At 44.5% G+C, this 24957-nt stretch overlaps 1 protein-coding gene across 1 annotated transcript; it reads left to right on the top strand.

The window, feature by feature from the left end:
- Positions 1-1658: 1658 nt before the first annotated feature.
- Positions 1659-24957, top strand: nuak1b (NUAK family, SNF1-like kinase, 1b). The gene is given in 8 exon segments (XM_074634215.1): positions 1659-2932; positions 9349-9469; positions 15161-15312; positions 16427-16492; positions 17112-17145; positions 17148-17230; positions 20125-20257; positions 20629-24957. Coding segments are annotated over 8 exon segments (2001 nt in total). The 5' UTR covers positions 1659-2614; the 3' UTR covers positions 21723-24957.

Below are 24957 nucleotides of genomic sequence, written 5' to 3'. Positions count from 1 at the left end.
ATTTCCAACCAGCAAGGAGGCTCTGTATATGTAGTATGCGACAACAAGAGTCCATACAACCAACACATAAACCCCGTAACATGTTGTGTTTTTCCACTTGGGTTTTTGTACGGATTAAACAAACGATATATAATGTGTTGATTAGTGAGCTTTAGAGATTCTGGTACCTTCGGAGAGAGCCAGGCTGTTTCCCTGTTTCCAGTCTTTATGCTAATTTGTCTATATCAATGGACAGAAATGAGATTCTCTCATCCCAGCAAGAAAGCAAAAATAGTCAAACTATTCCTTTAAGGATGTAAATGTGTCTTTTGGAGGTTAACTATCAGACAACTGGGAAAGGAAATGTGACATCCTTGTTGGAGGTAGGTAGGCTTATAACCCCTGTTAAACCACAATATGTTGTTCTTTCACTTGGTTTTTTGTATGGATTAAACAAACAGTAGGGTTGCGTCCGAAATAACATGCTATGTAGTACGTTAAAACAGTATGTGATATTTCTTAGTATGTCCGAAGCCTTAGTATGAAACCAATAGTACGCGAATTGCATTATGCAGTATGCAATGCTAGACACTATGGCAGCATAAATATCCCATAATGCATTGTGGTAGTGATGACAACATCCATAACAGACATTGAGGGACGGCTCTGTAACGTAAATAACGCTTCAGTTTAAGTGTAAATATAAGATTCCACTTTGCTAGGCGTCGTAATGTAGTTTTTAAATTAGTTCAGACTTTATGATTCTCACAAATCATCGTTTGGACACATAAAGGTTGACTGGGGTTACCATGGTTACAGAGCTGGGCTGTTTCCCTGTTTCCAGTCTTTATGCTAATTAGTCTATAAATGAGATTCTGATTGATCCTCTCATCCCAGCAAGAAAGCAAAAATAGTCAAACTACTCCTTTAAGGCTGTAAATGTGTCTTTTGGAAGTTAACTATCAGACAACTGGGAAAGGAAATGTGACATCCTTGTTGGAGGTCATTAGGCTAATGATCAGGTATGAAGGGGGGTGTAATTGTGATCAGTAAATATGAGGATCTGTATGACTGATTACACATTTTTGACAAAGGTGGATGACAGTGAAGGTGAGGAGGATGACTGGGGTTACCATGGTTACGTGTTTCCAACCAGCAAGGAGGCTCTCAGGAAGTGACGTGGTAATTATAGTTCAGTGCGTCAGAAAAGATACTGTTTATTCACTTAAAAGTATGTTGAGCGATACTATTGAGTGTGTAATGCATAGTATGCGATTTGTATATGAAGTATGAGACAACAAGAGTCCATATAGTCAACAGACAGAGCCAGGCTGTTTCCCTGTTTCCAGTCTTTATGCTAATTAGTCTCCAAATGAGAGTCTTATTGATCCTCTCATCCCAGCAAGGAAGCAAAAATAGTCACACTATTCCTTTAAGGATGTGGATGTGTCTTTTGGAGCACAAATGGGAAAGAAAATGTGACATCCTTGCTGGAGGTCATTAGGCTAATGATCAGGTATGAAGGGGGGTGTAATTGTGATCAGTTAATATGAGGATCTGTATGAATGATTACATGTTTTAGACAAAGATGGATGAGGATGGAGGATGGGTCACCTCCTGCACATGATTCCCAGCTACGCCCCTGAATTCAGCAGCAGTCATATCAGAGATGTGAAGAGGAAGAGAGCACAAAGAGGGAAGGAGGAGGAGGAGGTCTGCATAAACCCCGCCTCCGGTCTCGGATCCTCTCGCAAGTCTTATTCACAGCCTCTCACGTTGAGCATAGAGAGAGAAACAAGAAGAAAGGCACACGAAGAAGCAGAAGCAGACTGGGGAGCAGCGAACCGACCATGGCAAAACCTGAACCGTCTCAGCTCGAGATAGAGATAGAGATAGTGTCCGACCACAGCGCGCCTCCTCCAGCCTCGACCAGCAGCTCTGCACGGAGCGTCATGCAGCCGCACAACAGACCGAGCCCAGATGAATGAGGAGCCGTACCTGGGGCCGTGGGCAACATGAGGGTCATCTTCATCCAAAACGCCGGTTTCGTCGCAGCTTTCTCGCCTTTTAGACGTGAGTCGGTGATGTCTGCAGCGTTTAGGACGACAGATGAGGAATCAACCACAGCTAGATCATGCAAGTCCACTGAGGAGTGAGGAGACACATTGATTTAGTCTTTTTTTATTTGATTTGATTATTGGGATAGAGATTGCACATACATTATATAGCCAATATATCATCTTTAAATCCAACATCTGAATACATATTTCATAACATATTGGCACTAGAATGAATTTGCATCCACTGATACAGGACTATGTATGAGGTAATTATGTACCCATAATAGACTCTTTGTGATTAGACTATATATATATATATATATATATATATATATATATATAATATATATATATACATCATGAATAGGTAGGAGGAGGAGAAGTCAGTTCACTTTGATCATTTGATCAACTAAGACAATCTGGAAATGTTAGTTTCCACATGTAATAATAGGCTATGACTAGTAGGCTACACTTGTAATTTATTTATTTATTATTATTAGACCTATAAGTATTATATTATCAATTTATTTTTTAGGTAGTTAGTGAAATATTTAGGGTTAGGGTTCCCTAGTGAGATGGAAACCACTTATTTATCGCCCCACCGGGGGGCAACCCGTCCCGAGGCCCAGAGAGGCCGAACCTCAGCGGGCAAACCGGCGGGGGGTGACCTCTCACCTCCAGCTACACCTCCAGCTACACCTCCATCCCCATCCCTACCTGCCGGCAACTCACCCGAAGAGTCCCCGGCGAGCAGCGATGGGCGGAGGAACTCGGGCGTGAAGAAACACCACCACAAGCACAACCTGAAACACCGCTACGAGCTGCTGGAGACGCTGGGAAGAGGCACCTATGGAAAGGTCAAGAAGGCCATCGAGCGACGCACCGGCAGAGAGGTGAGCCACTCAAGAGACTCTCTCTCTATGCAGCTGTAAACATCTGGCATGATGCTATTAGTGGCTCAGAGGGTAGAGCAGGTTGTCCACCAATCGGAAGGTCGGTGGTTCGATCCCTGGCTGCTCCGGGTCATATGTTGATGTGTCCTTGAGCAAGACACTTAACCCCAAATTGCTCCTGAAGGCAAAGCCATCGGTGTGTGAATGAGTATTTAGATTAGACCCTGATGGGCAAAGTTGGCACTTTAGCAGCCTCTGCCATCAGTGTGTGAATGTGTGAATACTGACATGTAGTGTAAAGTGCTTTGAGTGGTCGGAAGACTAGAAAAGTGCTATATAAATGCAAGTCCAAGTCCATTAGTCGGCCATTGCATAGGAAGAGGCAGTAAAGCTGTAAAGCTTGTAGTAGCCACTGCAAAAAGGTCCTAAAAATAAGTGCTTTGTTGCTCACAGGCGTGTGCATGTCCTCCCCCCATTGGGAATTCCCCCTGTGCTCAAAAGGGCCCATGGGGCCAGGGAGCTGTGGCTGCACACGCCAGGTCCTACGCGGGGCCTCACGACCGGATGCTGGATTGAAAATCCGGCTACTGACTGACTGATGGGACTCCAGTGATCCCAGTGAGCATCATGGAAAACAGCTAACAGTCCCCCAGAGATGCTACTAGGGGCCCACTCACATATCTTTTGTCTCAAAGTGTTGTATTGTTTCGGTTTTGTTCTTATTGTGAGTTTGTTTGCATGAGTCAGTCCAACACTTTCTGTTTCTTTACATCAAAAAAAAAAGTTATTGGCTCTGTTTGCCGACTATCTGCTGTAATGTCATGCTGACCTGCAGCACATCACTCCAAAGTATTATTTTATTTCCCCCTGTGGCTAAATTTGACTCCTGTGCTCATTCTGGCAGGACATGAGGAACGTTCCGTGCACTGAAAATGCCAGGGGGAAACCTAGTATAGGTCAACAATGTCCCCGAATGGTTTCATAGCTGCTGCATGCTTCATAGGGAGACCATAAACCCTGCAGTAAGGCTTACTCTCTCTTGGCCTGTCCCACTTGGCTCCTTGTCCTGTCTGCTGTATGTTTTCCTATTTACTATTACCATGGCAGCAGCTCTAATGTGACGTATTTTACTTTCACTTGCACTGCAAAACTGCACAAAGCATATTGACTGGAAGGGTCATCTTAAATTATTTAGACATGAGTGAGTTTGAGATATTGTTTCCCTGTGAAATAACTCAAATTGGCTTGAATATTTTGACTTTTGAAGACTTTTTAAAAAAATGTATAAATGTGTTGTTTGAATGATTTAACAGTATTTAACAGCCGCTCACACAAAATTCTGCTTTTGTTTACATTTGTAGTGTTTCTAAAACCATGCTTTAAAGCATACCCTGCTGGTACTGATGTTTAAAATGACATCTCCTAACCAAATTCTTCAGGAATACAACAGTCCTGCAATGAATCCTACCTTCATAAAGGTTCAGTTATAGAGAGGTGTTGTTGAATCAATTTCATGGTCATTTTGGAGGCTGTAGTTTGTGGTGCTATTGATCTGTATTGCATTACACAGACAGGTGTTTCTGTTATTTAGCCTACCCTCACTGATAAAAATGGGTTGGGCAAAATAATAGAAACACCTGTCAGTATGCAAATCATTATTTGTAGGTGAAAACCCAGTGGCCTAATGCCTTCCATTCTCCTGTAATCTGCTGCACTGCCATGAGCACAGCATTTGGACTTTAAATAGCATCCCAGTAAAGTATAGGACTTCCTCGCACCACTGTGTTTCACGTGGGAGTTTGTATATCTTAGGGAAGTCCTTTGAGATTCAACGCCTCTGCACATGGACACCAGCAGAAAACTGCCCGCCACCTCACAGACGGGCCACGTGTGTCTGGCACTGCGTTGCTAGAGTTTACTTGACCTCTGACTCTCAAAGTGAGTCCCTTGCGTCCGTACGGCCGATACGGCCACGTGGTGAGACTGTTATGTAATCATCCCTACCTTTTTCCTGGTTCAAACCAAATGAGAAGAACAGAGAGAGCTAAGTGAGGAGACAGACTGAGAAAGTTTTGTGTGTGACTGTTTGTGTGCACATGTGTGGAATGAGCATGAGAGAGATTGATTAGATGTGGGCACATTCAGTGTGTCAGCGAAAGTGGAACTGAGTGACTGTCTGCTTTAATCTGCGCCGCCGTACGTCGTAGCGCTTGGCAGCTCAGTGGAAACCCAACATTATATGGAGGAGTGCAATTGATCATAGAGATCACAGTGGGGATATGTGACACAAGCCTTTAGGAGATGTTTGTACTCATGAGAAAGAGAGACTGTGTGTGTCTTAATGTAACTGTCTAGATGATAGTAAAAAGGTTGTGGTGACAGCCAGGCCTAAAATGAGCAGTGACACATGAAAGGCTATCCCCAGCAGGAAATGAGATTGAAGGGGAAGGTTAATATCCTGTATGGGGGATCCATGGCAGACAGGAGGCGGTGGGCAGCTAGCACAGAGACACACAGGGAAGCCCCCCCACCATAACAAGAGAGGGACGGCCTCAGTTAAAGGGGTTAGGGAGACATATTAATATGAGCTTAAAGCACCAGATGACATCACTCCCCAACAATGGATTCACTGGGGAGGTACGCGAGAGGGGAAAACACTGACATTCCTCTGCTATATGTGGTGCCGTTGATGAGGTATTAGAAGTCCTCCTCCTGGCTGTGTTTGCGAATATAGTTCTCTGGAAAAGTGACGGCCCTCTTCCTCCCACTCACTCTAACACTGACTCAGACACACTCACACACTCTCAACACAACAGATCGTCGTGATCTTTGGAGAACGCAGAGAGAAGGGTGAGCTTGTGATGAATACTTCATCTATTTTAATGGCCTGAGAAAGCACAGGAAGATGTCAGGCTCTAGTGAAGCGAAACATGGACTTTCACTTCAAACAGCGAACAAGGGGGGTGGTGAAGGGGGGGTCGGGCAGACGAGGACGGCCCCATACCTGGCAGGGGCCGGCGTGGGCAGCAGTGCAGCGCCTGTTTACTGTGAGTGACAGTAATAGGGATCCACTTAAGGACAAGCGTAGCTGTGTCAGCCGGCCTAGGCCAGCTGGCAAGTGGCTGATCTGCAGGCCTGGTTAATGATCCACATCGGGGTCGGGGCAGGCGAACATGAGGAAGAGGTCTCAAGCCCAATGTGGGAGAGCTGGCTGAATGAAGATCATGTCTGTTAAAGATTGATTACTACCCTTTTTGGTTTTAGGCAGCAGCTATACAGAGAGTTTGCATGTAACTTTTGTGGGCCATTTCTCAGTTGTTGTCTAAATTAAAGAGGACCTATTTTGCTCATTTTCAGGTGCATACTTGTATTTGGGTTTCTACTAGAACTTGCTTACACGCTTAAATGTTCAAAAAACGCTTTATTTTTGAATGCCAACCAGGAAGTTAGCGTCGCCCTGGGTTCCCTCGACATTGGGTTTTGGATTATAGCAGAAAATAAGCTCTGTGGCAAACAAACATTTATGATTCTTACACTTTTTTTTACAGCAAGATAATCTCCACGAATGAACACAACATTTCTGGGGTTTTTTAAGTGTGAATGCAATCGCCAGAAGTAAAAAGCTAACGTTAGGCTATAAACAAACTACACCACGGTCCCATGAGCGCCCGTATACACAACGAGGCTGTAAAGTCAGACGAGACGATGTGATGGCGTTTCGTAGTCTCATTTAGCCACAGGTTGGCAACCGTCTTTTTTAAGACACGTAAAAGCTTCAAAATTAACGAGTGGGATATTTACTGACGTATTTTATATCGTAGAACAAAACGTTAAAATCTCTTAAGCTTGTGTAAACCACAGTCTTTATTTCAGGCATCTAACCCATTAAAAAAAAACATTGACTTCCAGACAAGTGAACCGTAAATGCTAAAATACTAACTCATTTCCAGGTTTTAGGACTCATTCCTGGAGCGCTCTATTGTGCAAATGTGTTACTTTGTGACATCACCACGTTACAAACCAGTGGTCTTCAAGCGAGGCGTGTCTGGTAGTTCAGGAGCAGTGTTTCTGTGGGGGAGAGTAACTCCCTTTGGCGTGGACTCTGTAACCGTGTAGACCTTTTACATGCACAAAAAACTACATAACACACTAAAGGAAAGGGAAAATGCATAATAGGGTCCTCTTTAATAAATTCCTGAATTACATTTAATCCAGGAAGGTGACTCACATTCTGTTAAACACCAAAGTGAAAAATGTTATTCGCGTTTTGGGGATCAGTGATAAAAATGTTGATGAATCTGATGAGGTAAAGGAAAACATCAGTGTTAAGACAACTTTTACCAATTATGAACGCAGCATGTGGACCCCCCCGGACCTCGTCTTGTTTATTATGGTATCATTTCTTTAAATTCTATGTAATCAAGGCATGCTCTGGAAGGGAACCATTCCGGTTTGGGGTTATTTTTATTGATGTACACGGTAATTAGCTTGGCACTCGCTACTGCCTGTGGTTTCTGCTGAATGGAATAAAGCTGGGCTCCTCAGAATATACTACCGCTTAGCTAGGAGAGGACAAAAGTTTAAACTAACAGAATTCAGAGCGAACCAGACTCTATAGAGGCCCGATCAAAGCGAACCCAGGACTCAATCCAGAATGTTTAGGCTACAATTATACTGACATGTGCTAGACTGTGTGCTCTTTGGAAACCTCTCATTTAAGGAGGACATAGGCTAGAGGTTTGAATGCATCCAGTTGCGGCCGACTCTTTCCCCAGTGCCATTGCCGTGACAGTGAAAAATCGTCAAATCAAGTGTAGTTGTTGAGTGCTGAATCTCCTGTAGCAGGCCCATTGGCAAGGCGAGTAGACTGAATCACTTCCTCCGCCGCTGCCCATTCTCCTGATTCCTCCATAAAACTCCCAGCAGGCCAGACTATTTCAAAAGTAGGCCATTAGCTGTGGTTAATCAGAATGACTAAAAATAAGAGAGTGGGTGGTGATGTAGTGTCTTCTCAAGGACCTTTTGACGGGGGAGGAAACACGGCTGTGTAGGTTGATACTGACGTCTGATGATTTATGGAGGAGGAGCACTCTGACCTCCATGCCTCCCTGCATTCCTCCAGAGACCGTGAACATTTAACAACTCGCTTACCTCTGTCCTCATGATGCTCGTTGGTCCTCAGCTGTTTCCGGATAGACGGTTGCTATGGAAACTCCACGTTTCACCAGGTGAATCTGACTTCTGATCTCTCTGTTAAGGCCCAGACACACCAAGCAGACATCAAAGAACTAGCGATTATGAAGGCTGACTGTTGAGTCACCTTTGTTTTGGCCAACAAGTTGCATTTGAACACACCGCAAAGACTGCAGCCGATAGCCGGTTAGCACGTCCGTTCTGCGTGAGATGAAATAACTCTCCACACCAGCAGGTAGTTTGTATGCGTCATTCAAAAAGGGAAAAAGGAAGACTGAGGACTGTGGATATAGAAGCCGTTGTTATGATACGTGCAAGAAACAAACCAGCATTTTCAGACCATTTTCACACCACTCTCACTCACCACATAGCTTCTTTCCAGATGTTCATGTCATTGTAAAAATATCCGTGTATTGGAATGATCAGATGAGATGAAGATGAAAAATGAGAAGAGCCGTCTGTGTTTTTTCCTCTTGACTTTACTCGTTGGCTTGCTTTCCTCACTTCCATTTCTCTTCTTGTTCACTGATTCAACATGCTGAACCAGCCAAAAAGTCTCCGACACGGGCACACTAGAACCAACGGTCACCGACGGCCCCATACTGACCGACGGCCGACTGTCGGCTCGGTGTGTCAGGACCTTTAGAGATGGGTTGGGAGACCCAGCCCAAACACTGACTAATACCTGGTTAAATGTAGGCCCAGGCTCTGAAAGAGTACAAAGCAAGCCTCCATTATGGCATCACATGTCAGGTTGTTTTTCACCCTCATTTTGCTTCATACAGAAAAGAGGCTGAGTAAATTACAGTGTGAGACTAACTCCCTGTTTGACTCATCTGGCCGTCATAACAGCAAGGCCTGCATGGCGAGGAGGTCAAAGGTTGTTATGCAGCAGTGTTAAGTGTTTCTTAGGGAAGGATATGTAGCAATACAGTACATACTGAGCTCACATGTTTTTATTTACTGAGACAGACAGAGGTCACATGGTGTGCAGTATGTACTCCGCAAGAGCCATGTACATTTTACAGTGCACTGATAAGATAGTGAATGTGACTTAAATGTGCTTTAGTCTTATTTCCCCGTTCCAAATTAAATCAACATATTTATGTAATCAGTTTAAGTGGACATAAATGAAAATGTGTCGCACCCGAGCTCTCTGTTCCTGTGAAATCTATAATGTTATTAGTCAGCTGATCAAGGCGTCTTCTGTCCTCTGTTTCCAGGTGGCTATCAAGTCGATTCGGAAGGAGAAGATCAAGGACGACCAGGACATGGTTCACATCCGCCGAGAGATTGAGATCATGTCATCCCTCCGCCACCCACACATCATCTCTATATATGAAGGTGAGGGTTTGCTGCACGGCTGGAAATACACACAAACACACACAACAAATCATAAACACTCGTTTGTAGGGCTCTCAGTCGACTAATCAGTCGTGTTGGTCTCATTCCTCCAAGATATCTTTAATCGATTATTTGTTTTTTTATGCTTTTTTCATGCTGTACGACTTATTTCCAAGAAACTTCTGACCTCATCTCTGGTACACACACGATGCTAGCCCTGATCAAACAGAGCGAACGTCTCGCAGGTGAAAAACACGAGCCTCACCATCCTGCCTTTTTGTTGCTCGATCAGACAGAGTGTTTTTTTGCAGTTTGATGCGTCTTTTTATGTTTTATGTTGCTAGGCAACCACTAAATGAGTGCTAACGTTAGCTTAACACAAACAATGAACTGTACGCGACCCAAATAGTTAATTGTACAGTTTAAATTAATGAAAACAACTTACCTGAAATGTCAAGTACCGCACTAATTTGCCTCCTGCTGTTTTCTGTTCAGATCATGGTAACTACGGTTGGTAGACTCATGTATATATATATACATATATATATATATATACAGTAGCTCCGGGTATCCAGCAACATCCTCAAGGCCTGTTGTTTTCTGTTCAGATCATGGTAACTACGATTGGTAAAGTCATATAGCTCCGGTTGTCCAGAAAAAGTCACCACGATGAGAAAAAACAGCCAATGACGTCGGACGCTTTTCCGCTCTGAATTGAATTTTTCTCACCTCGAAGCATTTAGGGTGCTCCCATAAAAACGCGAGGCGCACAGAGCGGATAAATGCAAAAGCAGCGCATAAAACACTTCACTCTCATTGAAAGCAATTACAAAAAGAATCCGACCTTCCCTCGGCTCATTCAGCGCTTGTGGCCGAGCTGCAGGATCGTCATGTTATGACACGCAGATGTCATAATAAGACCTGGACTACAGCTCTGGGATGTTATTCATCTCCTCTGCTCTGGGCCAGTAAAAGTCTGGATGGCTTTGACGGTGTGCGTCTGGATCTCTCAGAATGTGTGTGTGTTGTGTGTTGTGTGTTGTGTGTGTGTGTGTGTGTGTGTAAGAGGGGGGGTATTCTGAGGGATTGCCTCTCCCACATCTAAGAGGTCTCATCTCTTGTCTTCTCTGGTCTTGATCTCAGGGCCAGACATCTGCTGATACTTATAGACGACTGCAGCTGGGAACCAGACTGCACTTGTGTGTGTGTGTGTTTGCACGTATGTGTGTCTGCATTGTATATTTGTGTCTATGTATGAGCCTGTGTGTGTATATCTAAGGAGACACTGAATTGACCCTAGTCACCCGGGCCTGCACCCTGTCTGACTCTGGTCCAGCGCTATGCAGAGGGAGGAAATGCCTTAAGCCTTCCCTGGAGCAACATCAACATATATCTACCCCAGGAAGCAACTCTCCAAATATCAAAGCCTTCAAGTCGGGCTTAAACGGCTCCTTTTTTAAAAATATGAGCCCTTTTGAATGACCTTAACTTCACTGGAAGAAAACATAGATTAGAATTAATGGTGAGGTGTAAAGGTTGAACAATTCCCATTGAATTCTTTCAAGATATTGCTTGCGATTAATCATCTCTTATAATGTAGTCTGGGTCTATGGGCGGGCAATTAAAGTCACAAGGCGCTGCGGTGTGAGTCGGCTTCATATGATTTGTGACTCGTGACTGTTTTTATTCCCGTGTCAACAAAGCAACAGTTTGAATGCCCTTTTCAGGATAGCTGCCCTGACACAATGGCAGGCGGCTGTGTGCCACTGCCCAAAACCGGCTTACCCACCGTCCTTTGTTCAGTGTCAAAGTCCCCAGGTCGTTATCAGCCATGTGAATATATGAATATATGACAAACATCACTATTTGTCATGGGAACGTGCCAGTCGTCAGCTGGAGGGCTGACGTGCAGCCAAGTTCTATGTGTCGGAGAATGGTTAAAAGAACACCCAGCTTTATAAACTCCAAGGAGGCTGTATGTTCCTGTGTGCTGCTGCCGCCGCCGACTCCACCGACAGACTCCACCAGACTCCACCAGACTCGTTGCTCTCGCTCTTTGGTGTTTCTCCTCAAACCCAGCGTTTACTGTTGTGGCCTGGCCTCCGCCCAGCTTCGCTTTAGAGATATATAGGAGGCCCCGAGATTTGTGTATCCGGCAACACCCTCTTCAACAGCCCCTGCTAACTGCCTTGTGTGAAGCAAAGCTGAACCAGATGTGTGTGTGCAGATTGATTTTTACCACTCCCTCACATTCTGCATCCATCAGCATGCTGTGCGGGGGCACTGAAAAAGCGGATTTTCTCTCTTCGCTCCTCAGGCGTAACTGGGTACCCTAGTGCCCGCCCACTTTCTAAACTAAAAACTAAAATGTTAGTAGCAAGTACATGGATGTAGTGACTGATTGTCTGTAAAGCTAAGCTAAAGGAATAGTTTGAATAGTAATGTACACTTATTCACTTTCTTTGCCAGTTAGAAGAGATCAATACCACTCTGGTGTCTGAACAGTGAATATGATACTACAGCCAGAAGCTGTTAGCTCTATGAACTACGGGACTTTTTGGAGTCTACGCTCCCGGCCACAAAAAGAGAAAATTGTTGTTTTTCTACGTTTTTGTACGGATAGCATATAACATGTTAATTAGTGAGCTTTAGAGGTGGCGGTAGACAGATTTTGTTGCCTTGGGACAGAGCCAGGATCCCTGTTTCCCTGTTTCTGGTATCGATCTCCTCATCTAACTCTCGGCTGTCAAACTATTCCCTTAGGAGAGAGAGAGAGAGAGAGGGAAATAAGAAGAAGATATACATTTAGAACGGACATAAAAGCATTCACCCTGCTGTGAGTGAAGAGTAGAAGTTTTATTGTATTCATTATACTGCATTCTCTAAAGATGACATAAGCCTAGATAGCAATTTAAACTCTGAGGATATTTTGTCATGGTAGAGCTCAGTTCAGTAGATAGTAGGGCTGTCAATCCATTAAAATATTTAATCGCGATTAATCGCACACACAAAGTGCTGTTGAGGATCAGTCAATTCAGTAAATTCCTCCGATATTCCCAGTGTAATCAGGTTTGGATCTGGCTCCAGTGGGATTTTCAGTACAGTGGAGAAGATGCTGAACACTTTGTTCCAAAAGCTTTCTACTTTGGGGCGGAGCTGTGGGTTAAAGTGGCTTCTTGGAACGGACATTTGTATTTATTGTCTATCAATAGTACTCCTCCACTCTTCTGTATTATACTTTGTTATAGTCTTCTCGCCGCCCTTTGCAAGCCTGCAACATTCAGTCTATCATCAGTGCAGGCAATAGGTGCTAATCAGTCAGATGTGAGGGCCTGACCTGTGAACAAAGCCCGCTGAGTGACAGCGAGGCTGTAGCGGTGGCGGCCGTACCCAACGGGCTGTAACAAACCCCAGTTATGTAAGGCAGGTAATTACTCCACCACCAGGGGTCAAAGGTGAATGGGAGTGCAAGCTGAGAATTGGCTCTCCAGGCGCAGCCCCATCACGGATCAACGTGAATGTCACCCCAGGTCACCAGTCCGTCCACCAGTCAGAGCGCTGGATGTGCTTGGCCCTCCCGGGTGCTTGGCTTACAAGGTCTGTTACCTCCCGAGCAGCCAGACAGTCACAATCAGGGAGCATTACCATCACTCAGCAACTGTGTGTTTTTGTAGAGGATTATATCTTTAAAAGGACCCTGGGAGAGGAGGAGGGGGGTGAGGAAAGTAGTGTGACAAACTATGAAGGTGCTCACTCAAGGGTGCAGAAAGCAGAGGCCCTCACCCCCGGTGACCCCGCTGTGTGGGAAAATCAACCCACACAATACGGAGCAACACGGCTGACTGTGTTGTTGTCAACTCCTCCTCAGTATTCCCTCTGTCTTTCCTTCCCTCCCTGCCGCCTATAACCATTTTCATTCCCTTCATGCCACGGCGCTGGGAGAGAAGTATGCTGCCAAGTTGAAATTATACACCAGAAGGCTAAATACTGACACAGAATGATATGTTTGGGGCGCTGCAGTTGGACAGGAATGCATTACAGTAACACACAACTGTTATAGCACTACTTTCTCCGGTCACCAGATGTGGAACAAGTCACCATTTTGTTGTCTCTTCTAAAAGTCAGATTGAAGATGAATTATCCAGCATTGTTTCCTTTTCTTACTCTTGATTTGTTTGATCATATCAAAATTCATCTGTCACATGTAAAACAATAGATGTATATTGTCATTGCTTTGACTAAGACACAAGAACAGTGACATGAATATTACTTGGCTTCCATTATTATACAGTGCTGCAAGGATGATGTATTTTTGTAGGCCAACTAGGAAGTTAGCGTCAACCGATTTTTCTATTAGGTTTTGGATTATTGCAGAAAATAAGCTCTGTGGCAAACACACGTTTTTGATACTTTTACGTTTTGTTCATCAAGATAATCTCCACTTGTATGATTTTTGATGCGTGAATGCAATTGGCAGAAGTAAAAAGCTAACGTTAGGCTATAAGCAAACTACAGCACGGTCGTGTGAGTATACACAATGAGGCTGTAAAGGCGGACGAGTCGGCGTGACGGCGTTTAGTAGTCTCATTTAGCCACTTGATAGCAACCGCCTAAGTGCTAAAAAGCTAACTCATTTCTGGGTTTTAGGATTCATTCCTGTATCACTCTATACACACACAGAGATAATAATAAAAACAATTAAAGAAACTTAAAGGACTGGTGTGTAGGATTCAGAAATGGAATATAATATTCATAACTATGTTTGCTTTAGTGTGTAATCACCTGAAACTAATGATTGTTGTGTTTTCGTTACTTGAGAATGAGCCCTTCATATCTACATAGGGAGCGGGTTCTCTTCACAGAGTCTGCCATGTTGCTCCGCCATGTTTCTACAGTAGCTCAGAAACCAAACCAAACTCTGGCTCTAGACTTTCGTGTTTTTACATCACCTGAAGGCCACCGTAGTTCTCTTGGAAAGGGAGGGATGAGTGGCGAGTACTAAATGCCACTAAATCCTACTCACTGGACCTTTAACATATACAAGAAACAGTTGAGTTTTAGTGATTCTCTCGCAAAGGTTATAGTCATGAATTACTAATCGGTAGATATGAGCCCAGTTCTGCTATGAGAAGGGGAAGTCACACCATGCTGCCACAAAAAAACTGCTGTAGGATAATATATGTGATATGGACACTCGGTATGGCGGCTAAGAATGTGGGAGTGTCTTGTGAAATGTGTTGACATGATGTGAAGTTGAAGTTTGACATGTCAAGGGCATCGCCTGACGCTACAGTCAGTACCCTCGCTCTGTCTGCATAGCTAACTCTTCCTCTCCGTGGTCTGGTTCCTGCTTTCTCTCTGTTTTCACTTCTCTGGTCTCTGAGGAGGGGTGGGCTTGATTGAGTTAACAGCCCCTCCCTGCGATGTTGTGAAGCAGCCAAACACATGAGGTGGGGTTTGGGGTGATGTAACCCTGGGAGAAATGTAGAGATGTAATGTGCTCCTCTGGAATTTGTATCCCGGCTCCAAAACTAAAAAGTGGGGGTTTAATTCTGCTTTTTACATAACAATGTCCGTTTGTGTTTTTAACATGATCGAATGAACCTGGAATGACTTTATGAGTTGTCCTCCCGTCTCTCTTGCCGTTAATATAGATGTATTATCCTGAATTGTTTTCTTATCATTCCTCAGTGTTTGAGAACAAGGACAAGATCGTGATCGTGATGGAGTACGCCAGCAAGGGCGAGCTGTACGACTACATCAGTGAGCGCCGGCGCCTGAGCGAGCGGGAGACGCGACACTTCTTCAGACAGATAGTCTCCGCCGTGCACCACTGCCACAAGGTGAGAAAACCCATACTGTGCTATACATAGAGAGAGAAAAAAACATACATTTTCTTGGTCACACACACATCCAGACTTTGTTTTCCAGGCCACGGCGTGCTTATTGTAACACTAACCATGCACCTCCAGCCATATAGCCAGTTAATCTGCAGGCCCTACGCAGGGTGCTTTTCTTGGCGCTGGTGTTTGGGAGTCATCTGTTTCTGAGTGAAGATGGAACACAGGCCAGTTTAATTCAGGCTTACGCTCCGATTACAGCGCGCCAAACAGTCCGTGCATTAATTCGGTCCTCATCTGTTGACGCACTGATGGATGTCCCGAGATACCCCCAAAGCTTCTCCCCGTAGATTCAGCTCCAGCCACACCTCACCAACTCCCATCAAAACCCCCCAAGGTCCCAGGGCTTGTTTGGATGGGCTCCCCCCTCTTGTCATCCTCTCCCCCCAGCTGGAGATAGGGATGATGTCATGGTCCTCAGATCGGAGAGTCCCAGACAGCCATGAATGATGAGTCATCACCACCAAGCACTGCCTCCCACCGGGTGGGGTGGTGTGAGTCACTGACACAACAAGCAAACAACCATTTCTTCCTTGTGTCCACCAATCGTGATCATGTGAACACGACCTCCCTGCCAGGCGATAACCAATGGGAGATGCCATGCAGAGCGCATCCCGGGGGTGGGGTGGAGTGACGGGTGAAGTCACTCCTCCACATCTGAGCTGGGTTCTGTCTGTCTACATACCACATGTTAATTCCAGGGTTTTTCTTTTTAAAACCCCGGCATTAACAGTATTTTTTAATCCCTCCATGTTGTGAGAACATCATTCATACATGGTGGTAATTACAGGATCGTGTTTATGTGACACATGTGAGTCGATTTTAAAAAAGAAAAATCACAACAGATGTCAGCATGAAGACCCCAGAGGGGACAGGGCCAATTAAAGAGTACGAGCCCAACAGGCTGCGTTGATTTCCCCCGAGAGCCACGAGCTAGCTATGTCAGAGTAAATCATCTCTTAATACAATGGACTGTTTATTGCTCGGATGCATCTCTCGTGAATAATGCATCGATTGACGCATCACACTTTGTTTTTTTGTCTCATGTTTCTCTCAGAATGGAGTGGTGCACAGGGATCTGAAACTGGAAAATGTGCTACTGGATGAAAACTGTAATATTAAGGTAAGGCACAGGATTATGGCTGCATCCACGCTAATACCTTTTTGTTTTAAAATGTAAACAATCTCCGTTCAGACGAGCGTTAAAGGTCCGTTTCAGAATGAATCTCTGTCCATGCGTGCCGGTGTAAACAGGAAGCAGCGCTGGACACGAGCATTGATGTAAAAGCTTGCCTCCTGCACATGTAGGCAGTAGTAGCTTTATAAAATGCAGAATTTAACCGCACAACAGCTGCCAGCAGAGACAAATATGTCAACAACGCTTGTAACTCCGTGTTGAATTAACCACTGGTGGTCGAGGCTGATGTCATTTGTTTTTATCCGTAAAAGCTTCACATGTCGGTGTCTGCGTCATCGTTTTCAAAGGTCTCCGTTTCTCTTCGTCCAGACTAAAACAAGAGTTTTAAAACTAAAACGGGGACAGCAGCGTTTTCAAACGTCTCTGTTTTAGGGGCTCAAACGCCTGGACGCTAGGCATAAACGTAGCAAAAGTTACGCGCTTTAAAACTAAAACATATTAGTGTGGATGTAGCCTATAATACCCCCACTTCAAATGATCTATGTGTGTGGGATTAACAATCACATGGCTGCTGTCAAATTCACACGTACCCTTTTTTTCCCAGATTGCTGATTTCGGGTTGTCCAACCTCTACCACAAGACAAGCTGCTGCAAACCTTCTGTGGCAGCCCGCTCTACGCTTCACCAGAGATCGTCAATGGGAGACCTTACCGTGGCCCAGAGGTGAGGAAACCAAACAATGACAATGACTAAAACCCCGTCTGTTTGTGTGTGGACTTAAATTCCAGGACGTGATTTTCTTTTTTGTATCCATCATTATCAATAGCCTGTGTTTCCATTCACATATATATATTTTTTCCTTTGTTTGGGATTACATTACAGCAGCAGTTCACACAGACATCTTTTGCTTTACTTTTACAGAATGATCCAATTTTTCATTTAGATGAAGAAAAAGTAAAAACTTAAAGGTCCCATATTGTTAAAAGTGAGATTTTACATTATAAAACAGGTTTAAGTGATATATAAATACTGTGAAAGTATCGAAGCGCTCAATTTACCGAGAAAGACACACAGCCCGTATTCAGTAATTGTGCGTTTGAAACAAGCCGGTAGGATTTCTGTCCATTTGTGATGTCACAAATATACAATATTTAGATCATTACACGTTTTTTAAACATAAACATTCTAAATGTGTCCCAGTTTATTTCCTGTAGCAGTGTATCTAAATAACATCAGCTGACAGGAAGTAAACATGGACCCAAGCTGTTGCCTAGCAACGCAATTCCATTGCAATTCAGTTGCAATTCCGTTGAAATGCACTAAAACGGAGCGTTTCAGACAGAGGGTAAATACAGGCATATTCAAGCAGATAGCATGAGAAAAATACAGTTTTTTTTTAACATTACAGCATGTAAACATGTTCTAGTAGAAACACAAAATACAAGTATGAACCTGAAAATGAGCACGATATGGGACCTTTAAAAATAAATACACAAATTCGAACAATAGAAGGGCATTTCGGGGGAACAGTCACACATTTTTATGCACATTCTGAAGTATCGCATTGGAAAAGCTGTACAGAAACGACAAAATTTAATAAAACATCCTCAATTGCGGAAAAAAAGTTTTTACGCTCGCTTGAGGTGGTTTTTGCCTTTGTTGAAAAAGGGTTGATGTGCTGAACGGGATATTGAAACGCCTTTGCCGAATAAATTTTGACGTAGCGAACATTTAACTCACATGACTGATCAGCTGTTTTCCGTTGTCTGCGTCTTCTCGGATATTCCCATAATGTGCGAATGCTTGTCTTCGTCTCCAGACAGCATGAAACATGGTCAATGCTAGCTGACGTGAAAGAACAATTAAAACTTGCCCAATTGAAACAAATTCCTGAAGACCTCTCTTCATTTTTCTCTCATAGAGAGAAAGCCGACTTGTTTTGTTTCCTGTTCGCAACCTCTTCTTCTTCTACTCTGTTTACTGACGGATAACAGCCATGCGTAGCCTATAACACCAACTTCTGACCAAACTGCTAGTGTCCTCCCTAGCTGTTTAATTCGGTATGTACCTCCCAGATTGCTCACCTTATATAGCTTTCATCATTATTATCTCACCAGTGCTTATCTTCATCACGTAGGCCGTACACAAAGAGGTGCATAGGCTTTATTTTCTGCTTCTTTGATGGGATTACTGTTGGTCTCCAGTCAAAGGGAGGTCTCTCTTGCAACTCCACAGTGGGTCAGCTCAGATACTGTCTGCACTCCTTCCCTGTCCTCCCCTTCCTACAACGTCTGGGCCCTTTGAAGTAGGGAACTGGAGGATGGTTTTTTCCTCACTTTCTCTTCATCTTGATGGGATCGGAATGAGCCTCCGCAGCCTCAAAGAGACGCTCACGGTCAAAGTCAAATAGTTTTGGTGAAAGAGAGTGAAAATGTCTCCCCGATGCCACTTATCTGGCAATTCCAGACTCATTCTGAAGGGCGTCGTCTCTGAAATCGCATCAGTTACATAAAACAAAGCAACGGAGGGGGGAAGAAAAAAAAACTGGCATTTTTAGATATTCAAGTCCAACCGTTCAATTTAGCGTAATTCCCTATAATTTACTCCAGAGTGCTAAAAACTACAGCAGTCCGATTGCAATCAAAATTACAGAACCCCGGTTGGGGTGAGGCCACAAATTACAGCAAACACAGGCAACCAAAATAGAACACAACAATAGTGCGTGCCCTGTCTCGCCCTCGGGAACGGACCAATGGCAGCGGGAGAGAGAGAGAGAGACATTCTTGATGTGGGTCCAGATCCTTAGAGGAAGTACACTAGCTCTTTAACCGGCCCTATCTGATTTCCTCTTCCTAGACTATGTCTCAAAGCTTCAGCTACCGCACATTCCTCAGGACGTCTCATCCTCCCTTAACCACAGTCGGTTCACACACACATATACACACACACACACACACACTGAGACAGGTCATCTGCTGATGACTGAATGGCAGCGCGTCCCCGGCGAGTCATCAGAGGCCAGGATACCACGACTCTGCAATCTCTGCTGGACTCATTACCCTCTTCCACTCCCACCGCTTCCCACGTGGCTCTGCACCTCCTCATCGCCCCAGACACAAAGTCTTATGTAACCGCTTACTTAGAAAGCCACATTGCATTAGGTTGGTGGTCAAGAAAGTGCTTGCTTCTGCCTGACAGGGGAGGAGAGAGTAGGGGATTTATCTGTGTGGAAACTAGCCATTTCCCACCAGAGAACTGGCATGTGTCATTATTTCTGTGAAAGAGAAGCACTGCGGCGTCACAAGCTCTTTAACAGAGATGTCCTTGTGTGATGTTAGTGTGAAAACGTGATTGTGGTGCTTCTTATAAATGTCAAAATAACTAAAGAGCATAACTCAAAGGTCTGTTTTGATGTCGAGCAGAGCTGATCTCATTCCACAACATTCATTATAATGCCATGAATCACTAATCAAAACAGGACTCTATTGCATAACCAAATCTAACACACCTCAAGCGTTTTGTTTTTATTGGCCCGCTGCATACACTATAATTATATATGTCTTATTTGATGACTGAATTAACTAGTTAATAACCTTTTTACTGTTTGTTTCCCCCAGGTGGACAGCTGGGCTCTGGGGGTGCTGCTGTATACCCTGGTCTACGGGACCATGCCATTTGATGGGGGAGACCACAAGAACCTCATTCGCCAGATTAGCAACGGCGACTACAAAGAGCCCACTCAGTCCTCAGGTAGGCACTGCAGGAACCTCTGACAGCTGATCCCAGCACCCTTTATAAAACTATATCATAAACTATACTTAGGGTCAGTGAGGTACACCATTTGTCAGAAACTGAAACCATTGACCCCCGTCTTTATGTCTATAAATTGTACAGCACTCGCTTCTTTATGTAAATTCCAGGAAATACTCGAAAGTCTTTGAAACGTCGGTCCATAAACTGTTGAATGGAATATGGATCAGAGTGCTCTCAATGTACAAACATAGTAGAATCTGCACTATCCATTACTGTATGCATGATGCTCTTTTTATCCAGACAGTAGAAAGTCAATAAATACCAGTATGAGGTGGCTTACACATCGTTCTGGTTCTGTTTCCTGCTAGATGCCCGTGGACTGATCCGCTGGATGCTGATGGTGAACCCTGAGCGCCGGGCCACCGTGGAGGACATCGCCAACCACTGGTGGGTGAACTGGGGCTGGAAGAACAGTGTGTGTGACTGCGAGACCCAACGCGATCACGGGGGCTCGCCCATGCTGGCCCGCTTCATCGACTGGCAGAACCGCACTGAGCCACGTGGTTCTGGAGCCAAGGCTGCAGTCTTGCCCACGCTGCTGCGCCAGAGGCCCAAGAAGTCCAAGAAGGAAAACGTGGAGGCGGGACAGGCCCACTGCGGAGCAGAAGACAAGCCGGGTCTGAAGAGACCCAAGGGGATTCTGAAGACCCGGGTCACTGAGGAGCAGCGGTCTGCCAGTCTGGACGAGGTGGAGTTGGGCCAGGCGGCGCTGCCTCAACAAGACGAAGGGGGAGAGGAAGCCTCGAGCCCAGATCAGGAGGAAGAGGAGCTGAGTCTGGGAGGAGGCTCGCCAGCTAAGATGGTGCCCTCTCTGCCCAGGAAAGGCATCTTGAAGAACAACCAACAGCGGGAATCAGGGTACTACTCCTCGCCAGAGCGCAGCGAGTCCTCCGAGCTTTTAGGGGGTGCCAGCATGTCTCTGCTGGCCACCTCGCCGCCTAGGAGAGCGATGGGGAGAAAGGGCATCTTGAAGCGAAACGGCAAGTACTCCACCTACAGCGGGCCTCCCTCAGCGGCGGCGGTGGCCGGTGTCCTCGGCGAGCCCTCTCCTTCAACCGACTCCGGTCTGTCCCGCAGTCAGAGCCGGCCCTCCAGTATAGTCGGGGAGGACAGCTCTGTCTTGTCCCTGTCGCCCAGCTCCCTCGGTGGCGCCGAGTGGCACTCCTCCACCCACAACCATCGCCCAAACATCAGGGCCTGCGTCTCGGCCGAAAACCTGCTGCAGCTCGCCAACTTCAAAGGCTTCCAGGCGGCACCGCCGCACCAGGGACCCAAGTTCAGCCGTGGCCCCAAAACGAAAGGCTCCCCGGGGGACAATGGCAGCTTCTCCTTGCTGGGGGACCTGGAGGACATGACTCAGGTGTACCAGCAAGCCCTGGACATCAGCAGCAACCTCACCTAACAGACGGGTGGCAGAGAGAGAGGAAGCAGAGGGATTTGAACATGACTGTGTGTGTGTATGTGTGTGTGCAGATGTTTCTAGGTGGCATTAACGACCAGTGTGTTACTGGGATACACCTTTTGGGAAGTAGCGGTTTTCCAAATGGGGCTGAAATCTTGATGGAAATGATATGTTTTCTTCGCACATACATACACACACACACACATACATACAGATGTACACACTTCTCTGGCCAGAGGAAATCCAGTTAGAGGAGCCGGCACGAGAGAATGCCACCCAGTCTGCTTTCTCGGCCCGCCCATAGACTTTGCTGTGTTCAACATGTTTACATATTCAGCAAGAAAGGCAAGTTAGAATCACAAACGCAGCAACCAGAAACTGGTTGGCTCTCCTTGAACGCCACCCGTTTTGAGTTTACAAAAGCACCTTAAAACTCACACAGAGCACATGCTTTTGTGATCTTTACTTCCTTTATAAAAAAAAAAAAAGAAACAAACCAGGGTCTTGTTCCAAAAATAACTGACATTGCTGATTATTTATTAATATTTTCGTAGCTTTTAGTTTTTAAGTGCAAAACTGGTGGGGCGCTGGCTGTTACTGGAAGAGTCCAAAAGTCTCCAACTCTTTGTGTGGAACTGACATATATAATTATGTTGCTCAGTGATGAGAAACATATATATACTCAGCATATATAACTGCGTCTGCGCATTTAAAACACGCAGGCAAATATACCTTCATAAAAGCGTATGTCCTATATATGTGTATGATACTAGGGAATATGTAGGAAGTGCCTTTTTTGATTCATAATGACAAATTATGTATGTCATTTCCTTTTAAAGTGGAGGGAAAAAGCCAGACCGACCTGTCACCAGTTGTGCTTTTTTTTTTTTTTTTTTTTTAAATGTTATTTGTGAATGTGGAGAGACCCAGGGCCTTCAGCGCACAGCTGACTAGCTTTACTTGTTTTGGGGGGTTCAAAGGTCAATCTCAGATCAAACAGTCTCGTCTCCTCCTTGTAGAATCACACACAGACATGCCAGAAAGACCTCCTCTGTGTTCTTTGTCAGTGTTTAAGCCCGTAGTTTGGTTTGTCAGCAGTTTAGGTGGTTTGGTTTGAGCACGGATTTGCTGGCAGCACCAGAGGTCTGGAGGGACTCACCTAGCGGGGCATTTAGTGGAGGGAGATGGCGCAGACACCATCTCACAGTCCTGGAATGTGCCTGGCTCTCTTAACCTCGGTTGCTTCTTATTTTCAAGGCTACCTGATAAAACAGGCTGTTTAGTGAGTTTTGTTTTGTTTTGTTTTTACCAAAGACACATACGGTGGTTTCCGTTGTCAGACTAGTTAATATTTCACCCAGAGATCTTCAAAAGAGCTAAACAAGGCGGTTTGTTTAGCCTGCTGATGACACAGCACATTCCTCAGACAGGAGACGTGTCGGTGCTAGAGATCTCTATCGGCCCCGGCTCCGACTCAGCACAGGTGGGATCTGCGGTGCTGCGCTCAGCCCTCCAGCTGTGTATACTAGTCCATTATGTCAACCAAGCACAATTAGCCAGCTATTGTTTTCATTTTGAGTGTAAAGAGAGAGAGAGACGGCGCAGTAGAGATTTATAGCTAGAGGGGAGAAGAAAAGGGTGTGAAAGAAAGAGTGACGCTTGGAGAGGTGGTGAGATTAGAGAGGACTTTCCTGCTGTGAAACGCAGGAAAAGGTCGAGGAGTTAGATTTATTTTTTGAAGGAATCGTTAAGTAGAATAGTGAAAGTAAAGAAAGTGAGTAGAAAGAGTAGATGGAAAGTTGTTTTTATACCAAAGCTTTGGCAGGATTCAGGGGAATAGATAGGTCAGGGAGTAATGTGTCTTTGACTTGGTGAATGAAATCATCCCCACATTGTTTTTACCTCACGTTTTGTTTTGTTTTTTGAGTTTTTATTTGAGATGCCGGCGGCTGTTGATACAGCTTGTCTCGAGGGTCAGTCAGCGTGTGATTTGTGCGTCCTGCATGGCCTCAGATAGTTGTGTTACACTTTTCCACTGCAGCAGAAAAAAAACAGTGGGAGAACGGTGACTGACATCATCCAGAATATCAAATGATGCGGATGGAAAACCACGCAGTAGATGACCCCGAGGAAATAGATCACATGTTGAATGTTTTCAGTGGTTCCTTCCTCCGGTGTGTGCGGTGTGTGTGTGAAGCAAAAAGGTCCTGGGTATTGATTCAAAATGAAAGACCGTATTATATTGCATTTTTATTGCCTTTTTTTTTGTATTGCATTTTATTGTCAACTGGATTTACAGTGAGAAAATTATACTATGTTAGTATTTTTGTTTTATTATGCTTCTGTTTTTGATTTTCCAAAATATAAGAAACTTTATGTTGCTTTATGTTATGGCAGAAAATAACGTCCTTCCAGAAACGGACACATCTGATCTGAAGTTTGCTACACCAGTGTGGGTGAGAGAAGCCCTTTAACAACCTCTAAATGGCAAAACAAAACAACTGAATTAATTGGAATAGGGCAAGAATATGAACAAATATATCAATAGCTGACTCTTAAGAAAATAGCATTTGCACCTCTACCATAGCAGGGGAGGTTCCAAAATGCTCATCAGGAGGAAAAAGGAAATAAAGCAACGGAAAGAATCTGATGATGAAACTCTAACGCTGCCAAACTGGAAATACGTGGTGCATATCTGTTAGTTAGCAGAAAGTCTAATCATAGGAACACTTGACTGGATATTGTTATGACAATAATAATAAATTAGTATTATTATGTTATTTAAGTATTATTTTCGTTACGGCTCATTACTATTGATGGCTATTGCCACAGTCCTGGACTGCCAAGGTGGATTAAGTTGCGTGCCTTTGGTATCTTTTATGAACCTTTTTTTTTTTTTTTTTGATAATGAAAAATATTATCGATGTGTTTTTATACTTGTATTTATTGGTGATCAAGCCATTTAATTTGTTGTCAAAATCCTCCCTTGTTCATGCTTTGACCTGCTTCGGACTGTGTGATGTGTTCAGGACGTACTGCACACAAAACAATGTGAGCGTTATAGAGAGTGGTATCATCTCATTGTGAAGGCGGCGGTCAAGCGTGTATTTTTTTAAGATTAAAAGGTCCTCAAATCCTGTAAAAATGTCTTAATTCATCCATCCGGGTGTATTTCTACTCAACACAATGCCTCTGTAGTACTGTATCAACTCAAATAAATGGATCTTGAAAGTTA

This window comes from Sebastes fasciatus, chromosome 4 (assembly GCF_043250625.1).
Source record: "Sebastes fasciatus isolate fSebFas1 chromosome 4, fSebFas1.pri, whole genome shotgun sequence".
Taxonomy (NCBI): Eukaryota; Metazoa; Chordata; class Actinopteri; order Perciformes; family Sebastidae; genus Sebastes; species Sebastes fasciatus.
Note: the sequence above shows the minus strand (reverse complement) of the source record. Positions and strands in the feature narration are given on the sequence as shown.